Source organism: Clupea harengus, unplaced genomic scaffold, assembly GCF_900700415.2.
Source record: "Clupea harengus unplaced genomic scaffold, Ch_v2.0.2, whole genome shotgun sequence".
Taxonomy (NCBI): domain Eukaryota; kingdom Metazoa; phylum Chordata; class Actinopteri; order Clupeiformes; family Clupeidae; genus Clupea; species Clupea harengus.
In genome coordinates, this window is record NW_024879593.1 from 129,790 (window position 1) to 141,865 (window position 12,076).

The 12,076-nt window shown below is 40.5% G+C and overlaps 1 protein-coding gene across 1 annotated transcript in view; it reads right to left on the reverse strand.

Moving 5' to 3' along the window:
- cep350 (centrosomal protein 350) overlaps positions 1-7,595 on the reverse strand; it is a gene marked incomplete at its 5' end in the record, with an annotated part of 39,289 nt that extends 31,694 nt beyond the window's left edge. The window contains 7 exons of the mRNA XM_042704170.1: positions 1,574-1,693; positions 1,912-2,028; positions 2,914-3,027; positions 3,131-3,729; positions 5,355-5,496; positions 7,109-7,182; positions 7,483-7,595. Of these exons, the coding sequence (XP_042560104.1) occupies positions 1,574-1,693; positions 1,912-2,028; positions 2,914-3,027; positions 3,131-3,729; positions 5,355-5,496; positions 7,109-7,182; positions 7,483-7,595 (1,279 nt within the window). The remainder of the gene's footprint in view (positions 1-1,573; positions 1,694-1,911; positions 2,029-2,913; positions 3,028-3,130; positions 3,730-5,354; positions 5,497-7,108; positions 7,183-7,482) is intronic.
- Positions 7,596-12,076: the final 4,481 nt, after the last annotated feature.

The following is a 12,076-nucleotide window of genomic DNA, read 5'->3' on the forward strand; positions in this document are numbered from 1 at the left end:
TTTCTTCTCAAGCATCAACACATTTAAAGGTGAGGTGCGTCTTAGTAGCCCCTTCATGACAAGTTCCCTGAAACTGGCAGTCGCCATTGTATTGCCACTCTCTTTGTACAACATATGGGTGTTTACAAGTGCAACCTCTATGATATGATATATGATATATGATATATGATATGACATTTCATTTCATTGCATTGTGCTCATAGATGTAAAAGTATCTTAGAAATCTCCTCCACTCACTATAGTTACATTTACATTTTACATTTAGTCATTTAGCAGACGCTTTTATCCAAAGCGACTTACATATGTATACACATTTCACATGTTACACTGATGGCTAGGGCTGAACGATTAATTGCATTTGCGATTTAATCGCGATATGATTGAACGCGATTTTCTAACCGCAACGTTCGCGATTAAAAAACGTGGTCTAAAAAAAAAAAAAAAAATTATAATTTAAAAAAAAAAAAAAATGTAAGATGGTACATTTTGCACACAGTGTTAAAAAAGTGCATGCCTAGTGTTTATACTTAAAATGACTTTTTTTAAATTACTTAAATGCACAGTGGCAAAGCCACCGATTTGTTTCTGTAATGAGCAGTTAAATAAAAATGTAAAATGTGGGAAAGAATATTTTACACTAAATGTATCTAATATTGTGTTGTTCATATTTAAATCATTCATTACGTTTTGTTGGGGGAAAAAAGAGGAAAAAAAAAATCGCATATTAAATCGCAATCGCAATATTTTGGTAAAAAATCGCAATTAGATTATTTTCCCAAATCGTTCAGCCCTACTGATGGCACACTGCACATCAGGAGCAATTAGGGGTTCAGTGTCTTGCTCAATAACGCTTCGACAGGGAATCGAACTAGCAACCTTCTGATTACTAAACGACTTCTCTACCTCCTGTGCCATACTTGCTGCTCTTTTGCTGGTGGAGCTCTTCAAAAAGAGCAGAAGAGGTGTGACGGCTGTCAGTACACACAGTGTGTCCCTCCCTTCCCCACACCTACAGCCAATAGCCAGAGCCCAGTAGTCCTTATAGGCAAATCTGGCCACCCTGCAGTCATCTTGACAATACCTAAGCTATTTCGGGCACACAAGATCAGGTTCCTACCCTATCAACTGCTGAAACCGGTTTCTGTTTTAAACACTCATGGAGCCCAAAGAACCTTCTCAGGTCCTCCAACGATCAGAGATCTGAGGATTTCTAGTCAGTCTGATACTTATTTGGATAGTTAAAAACCCTTCAATGTCAGCTTTATTAAAGTGCTTGACGTCATCATTAAATTCACTATTCAGTCATCTCCATTGGGCATCAGAAGGCAAGGTCAACATCAACAGTACGGGAAGAATTTGGGGTATTTACACTAACCTTCAGCCATATATGTAGGCAAAATGTTCACACAGAGACACTGTGATTTCACGCTTTGAGAATGCCATAATGTCATGAATGTACTTGAAATATACTTGAACATTTCCAGAACATTCTTTCTAATGTTAGGTCTTCTGAATTCTGCTGATCCATTTCATACTAGCTTGTTTAAGAAGAGAATAAAGGAAGACCCCAAACCTGTCCTGGCCCTCCGATCTCCAGACTCCGACATGAAGGTGCGCTGGGGCTGCAGTGGAGGCCCTAGGATCATATTCACCACCTTCTGCCCTTCACGCCATGTGGACGTACTGATGGATGCTGGGAGAAAAAAAGCGCCATTAGTTTCTATATGGGACTTGAGTTTCGTGCAAATTGAATATGAGACATTAATGTGCATAACTAACAAAAGTACAATTTTGGAAAACTTAAAGTCAAAAAAACATTCTTACTCAAAAACATGTGAAAAATATGTGAACAGTAAAGGTAGTAAAGGCACGTGTAAGAGGTCAGTAGTAAAAGAAGTAAAAGGCTCCTACCAGGCTTGGGCTCAGAGTCAGGGACAGACTGTGACCTGTGGACTTTTCTAACAGGTTTGACTGGCTTCTTGCCCTTCACACGCTCCCTGAAGCGCACCTTCTGTTTGGTACTCTCTCCTGTTCCACAACGGAAGCAGAGAATATGGTTAAGAGTATAGCATCAAGTTAGAACTGGAAAACATCCTGACTAATGGATTAAGTACACTGAGGAAGTGATAGAGGATGAGGTCACACTGCTGACGCCCATCCATACAGACATCCAACCCCTAGACATGTTTTCCTTTTCTTTCTAAATATCAGCATCATTTAGAATTCTAGATTTGTCGTCCGCCTCCCTTCATTTATGTTGCGGTCCCACGAGGCAGCTGTAACAGTGCAAAACAGCATCACTTGGCCTACACGTTTTTAGGGGACTTGGCAGGAAGGTTGTTTCAAGCATTTCAGTGGATTTAGACGGTCTTGATTCTTTCGATCTGTTCACGTAATCCCAAATGACACTGGTCTCTGCCAGTTGTGACCTGATGGCTTTTAGTTCCTTAATCTGCAATGTTGTCTGTTACTTTGTTAGTTTCTTTCTTTAACATCATAGAAATGTCTCACTGGAACACTTCGCTATTTCCAAGACAAGTAAAGCAACTGCCTGTCAACCCCAACACAAATGTTTAAAGATCCACTGAACATCCATGCTGGGGAGTGCTGAAAAGGTCCGTTTACAGGAACCTTTAACTAAGAGGTATGATGCTGTTTCCATTTATTGGGTTTTTGTTGCTTTTTGCATGTTTTAAAAAATATTTATTTCCACACTAAATATAATACTAATTAAATGAAAAAAAAAAACAATAACAACCAAAAACAAAAACCTTTCTGCTAATCCATACATAAATTGTGTGCATTAACAAACTCCATATACAAAAACTAAATTGTGTGAACCAGACGAACCCTGATGGTAGTGTAATAATATGGAAGGGGGGCTGTTCTACTGTAAACCAACATCAAGGTCACCTGTGAGCTGGCGTGTCAGGTCCTTGTAGATCTCCCGTCTCAGCCTGGTGAAGTCCTCCTCTTGGCCAATCTTCCCATCAGAACTGTGAATCTTAATCTCCGTGGTGTTGAATCCTTTCATCACAGGGTTAGGGAAATCACAACCAAGTTCAGCATAACAGAGTAAATAGGGTTGAAAATATATAAAAAAGAATGAAAACATGTTTGTCCTCTGTACCTTTATAAACAGGAGCAGGGGGAGCTGTGATGACTTTACGGACATGTGCAGACGGTATAGTGCTGCTGGACTGCGTGTAGGTTTGACCAGAGGTGCCCAGAGGCTTCTCCAAGCTGCCCAGTGACTCCTTCTTCTCTCCAGCCTCCTCGAGGTGCTCACGCTGCTTGCGAATGCGTTCTTTCAGTTTCTCCAGCTTATCATCAGTCTGCTGTCGCCGCAAGCTCTCGAGCCGCTGGCTGGCACTACTGGGACTGGAGTTCTGCAGCGTCTCCATCAGGGGGTGGACCTCCTCCTGGCTGGACACGGCGGGCTCTTGCTGCTCTTGGGTGTGCGAGTAAGAAATGGCACCTTTGGAGGTGGCCAGTACCGGATGAACCGCTACATTGATAGCCAATTGGTCATTGATGTAGTGCACTGATGTATCACTGACCATGGAAGAGTGTGTGCTGGCTGGTTTGATAGTCTGTGCAGAGCGCGTGTCACGCTGGAACACCAGCCGACTCAGTCCAGATTCAGAAACCAGAGGGCTGACACTGGTCCCTAAAGTTTGGGTCTGATCTTCAAGCTGCAATGGCAATCCCAAGTGTGGAGACAATTTCCTGAAAGCAACAAGCAATATATATATATGTGTGTTCAGGATGACTCCAGTGTGTGTTTATGCATCAATAGAAACAATAGCAGTGAAGCCAATCATTGCAAATCACTGCTTTGGGGCTGTGTTCTACTTGGTTCTTGTTAAGTCAATAAAATACAGCAAAGGGCTGTACCTCAACCAGTAAACACAATTAACAGCAAGGTCAGCTTTTAGGCGTGTTTTGTCAGTAACAGTATAATACTTTTTGATACTTTCAGTTGCCCTTCTAGTTGTGGGTTGTAGGCCAACTTGATTGATGGTTTATTTCTTAAACAGTGAGACAGCCCTGGCGAGTACAGTTCTATCATTTACTCCTCGTTATATCTTAAACATTCTCTGGCCATCTCGCTCACAGTAGTTATAGGGCTGTCTGGTGCAGACAGAGTTAATATCTTAAACATTCTCTGGCCATCTCGCTCACAGTAGTTATAGGGCTGTCTGGTGCAGACAGCGTTAGTTAGCCACAAGGTTAGCTAATGCCATGGCTAATTAGAGGACCATAACAAGGTGTTCCCTGCCAAAGAAAGGCATAGGTGCCCATAGGTTAAGTGCCTACGAGTTTTTGCAGAGAGCCCAAAGCCAAATGAACACAAAAACACGTGCAGACCCTCTGAGCTGAGTGAATGAAAAACAATGAGGGTTATATGTGCTGAAAAAAAAGGAGACACAGTTTGACCAGCAGCTGACGGATTTTGGTGATTATTTCACAAATGTCTTGTATCTCTAACTTTTCCTTTGCCTGAACCTGTTCCTTTTATAGCATTTATAGTGAATAGCTGAGCCTTCCTGCTCGCAGTCCTTGCATGCATATGCCCACACTTCACACCATGAACCAATTCCACCTGATAGACACTTGGTGTTCTCTCCTCCAACCATACAGCTCAACCAATTCCCCAGTTACCTTTAATCCATTATGCAAAGTTGGGCTTTAGAGGTATGTCAACAACGATGATTCAAATGACATTCTAAAACAGCAACCTGGAGTATAAGCTATTACATTAATTTGAGTAGCTAAAGATTCACACATCACTGAAAACTTCACAAATCCATCTGATATAATTTGTGAGGCTTTGTCTAATGAAATTTGGCCAAGGTTTGTGGTTGATGAAAACTTTAAGGTTTTTTATATACATTTTTTTTTCCAATCCTCACCTAAATTGGCACAGATGATCTTCAGACCAAGCCTTTCAAATGTATTCGTATGGATTAAAAAAAAAAAAAAAAAACATGCTTTCGCTTACTGCAGCACCCCCAGAGGTCAAATAGTGTTTTTTTTTTTTTTTATGTTTTGGCCTTACAAATGTTGTTATTATGTCTGGTGATAAGTTGGGCGGTCCCAAGGATGGGACATGGCAACCGATCATGTTAACCAAATGTATTCATTCTAGTCAGGGTACTGTCCCCAATCAGTGTGCCTAATATCCAAACCTTTTACAATACAGTTCTAGGCACTGCCATAGACCCCAATGGCAGAAGATGAATAATGTGAAAAGGTAAAAACACAATGGGTGCTTACGAAGCTTCACTGCTTGGCCCCCAAGAAGATAACAATAATAACAACAATAATAGCACTTGAGCACTTGCTTTTACCTGTAGGAGGGCAGATGATCCTTGATATCCACACCCACAGTCTTTCTGAGACTGTTGTCCAGTGAGCTGTTCTTCAGGGGGCTAAAGGAAACCTTCCCTGGACCTTCAGCCCTCGAGGTTCTGGACAAGCCAAGTACAACACCTGGAAGGAAAGAAATTAGAATTCTGAGTGTACGTGAATTTCCAGAAAGTCCTTACCAGGCAGCAAAACTGTGTTATAGCTTAAAAATGTCTGCGTAAAAAAAAAAAAACATTTAAAAAAAATCAGTACCACCACTTCACTTCACATATACTATCAAACTAATAAGCCCAAGGCGTTAAGCACAAAGCGATAGTGGCAAGGCAGGATGAGTCACCAAGCAAATACTTCAAACATGCATCACATTACCATACATGGGGCAGCTCTACATCAGGCATAAATAGAGGTTGTAGAAAGGGTGTTGAAATGGATAGCAGAGTAAGAGAATAATGCCAGTATACAAATACAATGGTCTTACAACATAATGAACTTAACTTAATGTACTTGTAGGGTTCCTATTATTAGAATGAACTAAGGATTGTGATCATATTAGCAGAGAAATGGGTAGTTAGGCTGGCCATCAAACTGTGTTGTAGGCAATGTGTTTGTGATGCATTGTAGGTCAATACACAGGTTTGCCTCAAAGGGGTTTATAAACTTTCTAGCACCACTGCACTATTTGTCAACTACTAAAATAACTACCTACAGGGTATGGTAGTATCTAGTAAGCTAACTACCTACAGGGTATGGTAGTATCTAGTAAGCTAACTACCTACAGGGTATGGTAGTATCTAGTAAGCTAACTACCTACTGGATATGGTGGTATCTAGTAAGCTAACTACCTACAGGGTATGGTAGTATCTAGTAAGCTAACTACCTACAGGGTATGGTAGTATCTAGTAAGCTAACTACCTACAGGGTATGGTAGTATCTAGTAAGCTAACTACCTACAGGGTATGGTAGTATCTAGTAAGCTAACTACCTACAGGGTATGGTAGTATCTAGTAAGCTAACTACCTACTGGGTATGGTGGTATCTAGTAAGCTAACTACCTACAGGGTATGGTAGTATCTAGTAAGCTAACTACCTACAGGGTATGGTAGTATCTAGTAAGCTAACTACCTACTGGATATGGTGGTATCTAGTAAGCTAACTACCTACAGGGTATGGTAGTATCTAGTAAGCTAACTACCTACAGGGTATGGTAGTATCTAGTAAGCTAACTACCTACAGGGTATGGTAGTATCTAGTAAGCTAACTACCTACAGGGTATGGTAGTATCTAGTAAGCTAACTACCTACAGGGTATGGTAGTATCTTGCAACGGCGACACCAGCACAGTTGGCAAACATTGGTAGCATGTTAACTGATGTCTTTTGAAGATATAGTTGGCGATGTCATGCTGTGAAAGCTTTTCTTACGGTGTGGTCTATGTCAGATGACAGAACTGTTTTGATGTGTGCTTACCATCAAAATGAGTCTAAAGATAACAGCAATACTTGTTGCCTATTATCTCAAGCTGCTGCATACTTTTGCTTTAAAACAGCAGATTTGACACAACATTCCAAGACATGAAAATCAGTCAGTCAGGTTGTTTCATTACTAAAATCACCTTCACTCCTTCCAGATGTGTTACTGGTGTGGCAGTTATTGGTCTTGCATAGCCAGATGTGCATTACATTCACCTGGAAACAACCATGGTGAAATATGGACTAAATGTAGACAGGCAAAATTACAAAATTCCATGAATTTCATCTCTGAGCCAACACCTCCTGAAGGCAGAGCTAAAAAGAGGACTGAAATGATTTGGCTAAAAGTACAGAGAAATGTTGAGTTTGGGAGTGAGAGGAACAGTCAGTAGGTTGAGTTTGGGAGTGAGAGGAACAGTCAGTAGGTTGAGTTTGGGAGTGAGAGGAACAGTCAGTAGGCAGAGGTTGAGTTTAGGAGTGAGAGGAACAGTCAGTAGGCAGAGGTGGAGTTTAGGAGTGAGAGGAACAGTCAGTAGGCAGAGGTTGTTAGTGTTCGTTTTGTAGCGTTTCTAGTCCTCAATTTCACCAGTTTGTCTCCAGATTGAACGTCACGTTATGCCATCGTGACTAACTAATCAAACTAGTCTGTACCTTTCTTGCTGAATTTCCATGAGCCTGTTGAAGTTTCCTTCGGATCCATCAATGAATCTAGTAAAACTCCAGTCCCTGCAGCAGCTTCAGGGCGATTCTCAATTCAGTGCAACTGAAATTGAACACCTGGTAGAACACAAAGGAGTTTTTGTACAGTGTTAGAAAATCTATCTTTCCTTTTGCTCTTCTCAGGACAACGGCTGAACATAATGCAGCAAACCTGAAAAGGGTTGATATCCAGTCAAATTCTAGAGCTAAAATGATTGTTGCCGTTTTAAAGTTGGGGTTATTGGTAAGTGGGTGAGTGAAGTGTAAGCAATTAGCCTACACATCTGAGATTGTAACCTTGCTAGCAGTAACATGATGTCTGGGCTATGTAGACCAATTACAGGGTGGCAAACTTGAATTTGCTCAAATTACAAACCACAAGACATTTAGTTTCATGCATATTTATGACAAAATGCAATGGTCGATTGCGACATTTGGCTGCACACTACCTACACCATGCACGCGTAACATGCATGTAGGAAATGTCTTGATTTTGATAGCTAACCTTTGAAATCTAAACATTTTACAGAGTAACATAGGTCTAATCCACAGAGAGCGAATAGCTAGTGCTAGCCAGCAGTTAAGATCATTGGTGCCGTTTAAGACATGGTTAAATATTCTTAGTAATAGCATACCATTTTAAAAGCTAGCCTAAGTATGAATCCCTCTAGCTTCAGACCTAGCATGGGCATCTGATCTGATCTGATATCAGTCAGTGTTTAGCAAAGTTCATTTGCCATGTATTGCACTCAAACTGAACACGTCAATGACATTGCTCTTTGGTGAGGTGCAACATTTAGTGGACTCCCCAGCATCACATTCACATTCACATTCACATCACTTCACTTCACTTCTGTCCCAACATGAGAACAAGAGGTCTAGTGCCGTGGGCTGGTGGATGTTCACTGGTGATACTTTGACGAACATAAGAGTATAATGAAAACCAAAAAAAAAGCACCCCACACGCCCCCTCCCTCTCTTCCCGTCATTCCTTGACAACAACACTGCTTACAAGCAAGCTATCAATGACAGGTACTGCAGCGTACATGGAGACACACAGGTATGGACATCAGACAGTATTTCAAGAATCCTTAACAAACACAGATAAAGGTTGCAAATGGTAAATAGGTTGAGTGGTTCTTTACTTTTGAATTAATGAGCCAATACGAGGGGTCCCCCTATCACAGAGGGCCGCAGGGCCTTGGCACCACGGGGCGAACCACACAACAGGGTAGGAGGGGGGCGTGACATCACTGGTTTCGGAGGAAAGTGTAGTGGGGCAAGAGTGACACCATGCTACGGCTGCAGCGGTATTCAAAGAATGCCACCTTGCAGTTTGCGGCAATACCGCGACCAAACCCCCGTGTTTAATTATTGGCCTACCTCCGCCAAGGAGGTTATGTTTTCGGTCCTGTTTGTTTGTGTGTTTGTCTGTAAACAGGATTACGCAAAAAACAGCCTGAAACTTGGTGGAAAGGTGTACCAAGGGTGGAGAGTGGATCCAAATCACTAAGTGGATCTATGAATTTAGTTTCACTTACGCTATCATTGATACAGCATTTGGCCTTGGTGGAGGTCTGCACTTTCTGAGTGCCCTTCCGGTTCATACAAACTTTGACACCCTACATCACTATCACATTCTCACAAATTGAAATGTGATATGCTTATACTTCACCTCACATCTCCTAAAGATCCACTTTTTCGCTCAATAAAAATGGGCACCCATGGCTAATCAAATTTCAGCAATCAATATATGTGTAGGCTCATTCACAATGGCACATTTACCCAATTTCAAACAAATCAGCTATAAGATGTCGCTACAGCAAGCTACAGCACATTTTTCTCTGTTCCTCTGTTCTATCCATTTCCATAATTCCTTTTGCCTTTAAAGCAATTACGTAACATTTCAAAATTCTAATTGTTCTCCTTTACCTGTTAAAGTTAGATCACCACATTTTCCCTATTCATGTTAATGTTTACACCTAACTTCCACATAGCTCTGTGTACGTATGCAAGGCAACTGGAACTCCATTCATTCCTGTGAACCTTTGTGATCTTCCAATGTTTTTGTGAAACTCCTTTTTCCCCAGTCCAAAATTCCATGTACGTGTACTTTTGGAGAGACCATTGGAAATACTGGTTATTTCCTTCAATTCAGTTGCTTGACTATGCTGAGTCAAATTGTGTCATTGAATAACTATAAACAAACTAGTTCAGCTAGTTTAACACATCATGAATCTGAGTAATTTCTGTTCTACATGTGGTTAGCCTATAGGTCACACCTACTAGATCCAAGTTAACTTAAAGAGGGAGAGTTCATTAATCATATTTTGAAGAAAGAATTTGCATAATCAGGCAACCTTTTGAATATGTCAACAGATCTTAGTGTCGAATTGGCCTTTACTGTCAACATATACACTGTGCTTTAACCAATACCTAATTTTAAGAAATAGGCAACACATCATCTTTATCATTTTGATGTGAAAGCTTGATCTCCCTCCCATTCTACTGCTGCAAATTCTCTCCATTATATTACCACTCACTTGACATCTAAATAGAGATTGCTTCACCGTTCACACGTTCATTCCATCGTGACACCAAGGAGTGAGTTAAACGCTATTGTTTATTGTTATTGCTATATCTGTATTGGCAGCATCTTCTGAAACACTGAAGGCACTCATTCTGGGAAAGTTACTTTACATTTCGATTTGTAACTGATTTACTTGTATTTTGTTTCTCAGTACGTGTAAATGATTAAACCTACATTTCTTTTCTAATTGAATTGTGTATGTCTGTCACACGTAACTAGTTAGGCCTACTCCCTGTAGCAGTGTGAAACAATAGCATGTCTTTTTCCACATAATGTAAGAAGTTATTAGCTGGTTATTACATTATTAGTTATGTTTAAAAAAATAATAATAAATGGTAATAGCTTAAGCTGATAATGTAGTAATATGATGATATCGCTTTGTGTTATACAAGTGTTATACGCCAGAAGCTTTATTTGTTATCAAATGTCAGACTTCCGTAACACTTACTCTCCAACCCTGAGCACAACCACGTAATTCTGCGAACTAACACAGCTGAATAACTCCAGAACATGTTAAATATACCAGTAACTTGTTTGAAACTTACTGCAAACAGTTGACAGTTAATGTTAAATTGTTTAGCCACTTGCTCAGGAAGCTAACGTTAGCTAAGGTTTGATAAGACTAAGGCAGCGCCTTAGTAAAGTTAAGGTTAGCTAGACAGCTAACCTTTAGCAAAGTTAAGTTCACTTACCCAGAGAGGAACCTGGTGTTTCATTTGTTTCCGATGGTGTTTTAGGTTTCGAAAGCGATACTTATGATTATGTGATTGGAACTGTTGGTGAGTTAACGTTAGCTAGCTGTAAACGTCACTTCACTAACTGTCTGGACTCAATTCCGGAAACATAACGTAGCTAAGCAAAAAAAAAATTGCAAGAGAAACCTTATCACACACACGTCGTCCTTTTGAAGCGTATGTGGTTCAAAAGGGAGCAGTAACTTCTAAAAGTTATATTTAGGTGCAAGCTGACGGTAACATTACCATCGCTAATATTATTGTAACCCAGTTTTTCGCATTTTTCTGTTCGTCAGAGGGCCCGTGCTGAATAAGCCCTTATCTTACTTGACAGGTGTCTTTTACTCAAGTAACATCAAATAAGCTATCTCCGTTGTTTGGGCGCCTGACCAGTATAAAGCCAAAGATTGTTCGTGTGAAACCAACCTTACAAATCCTTGTATTTGTAATAACGTTAGCGTCCCGCGTACACCGACAGCCATGAGCTCCCCACACTTCCGGTGTAATCTTCAAGTTGTTGTACCGAAATAAAAGTCATCAAGAGATCTTCGTGGTTCTAAAGAAAAAAATCCTATGGCAAAATAAATGGGTTTTCGAAAAATCGGTGAAAAAAAGGTGTGAGCGAAATAACGCACGTATAAAACCTAGGCAAACGTGTTGGTGAGTTAAAATATAGTTATCAGTTGGTCTTCTGCAACAAACTGTTGTCTTGCAGAAAGCAGATAAAGAATGCACTATATAGTGTCACTTGCATCAGGCAACACGAGGGACTCTATAGTGGTATCCATGGTTACAAACAACTCTTGACCCACGCCCCGCGGAAGAAACTTAACGTTACAGCTCTGGCGCCTAAAACATCTGATTTATTTTATTTGATTGTGGCTATCAAATCCTTAGGTCATCGATGTGTTTACTTAAGATGACTTCGTGGTTGTAGTGAGAACACTTACAGTCCCTGATCAGCTAAGCTAGCTATGGTTAGGTTCTGCTCACATTGGAAAAATTGGTGACGCTTTAGTGCAAGTCACTTGCCTTGTAGTCTGTTATTTTTCGCTGGTATGAGAGGAATAGCAACAGGCATATTTTAGAGATGTAATGCGTCTCCGGTCTATACAGAGGCAAGATACACGTGCATTTTAATGAACATAATCAAATGTGGGGTCTCAAGCAGTTATTTAACTACCATGGGCGTTATCTTGTCGATTTTTCCAA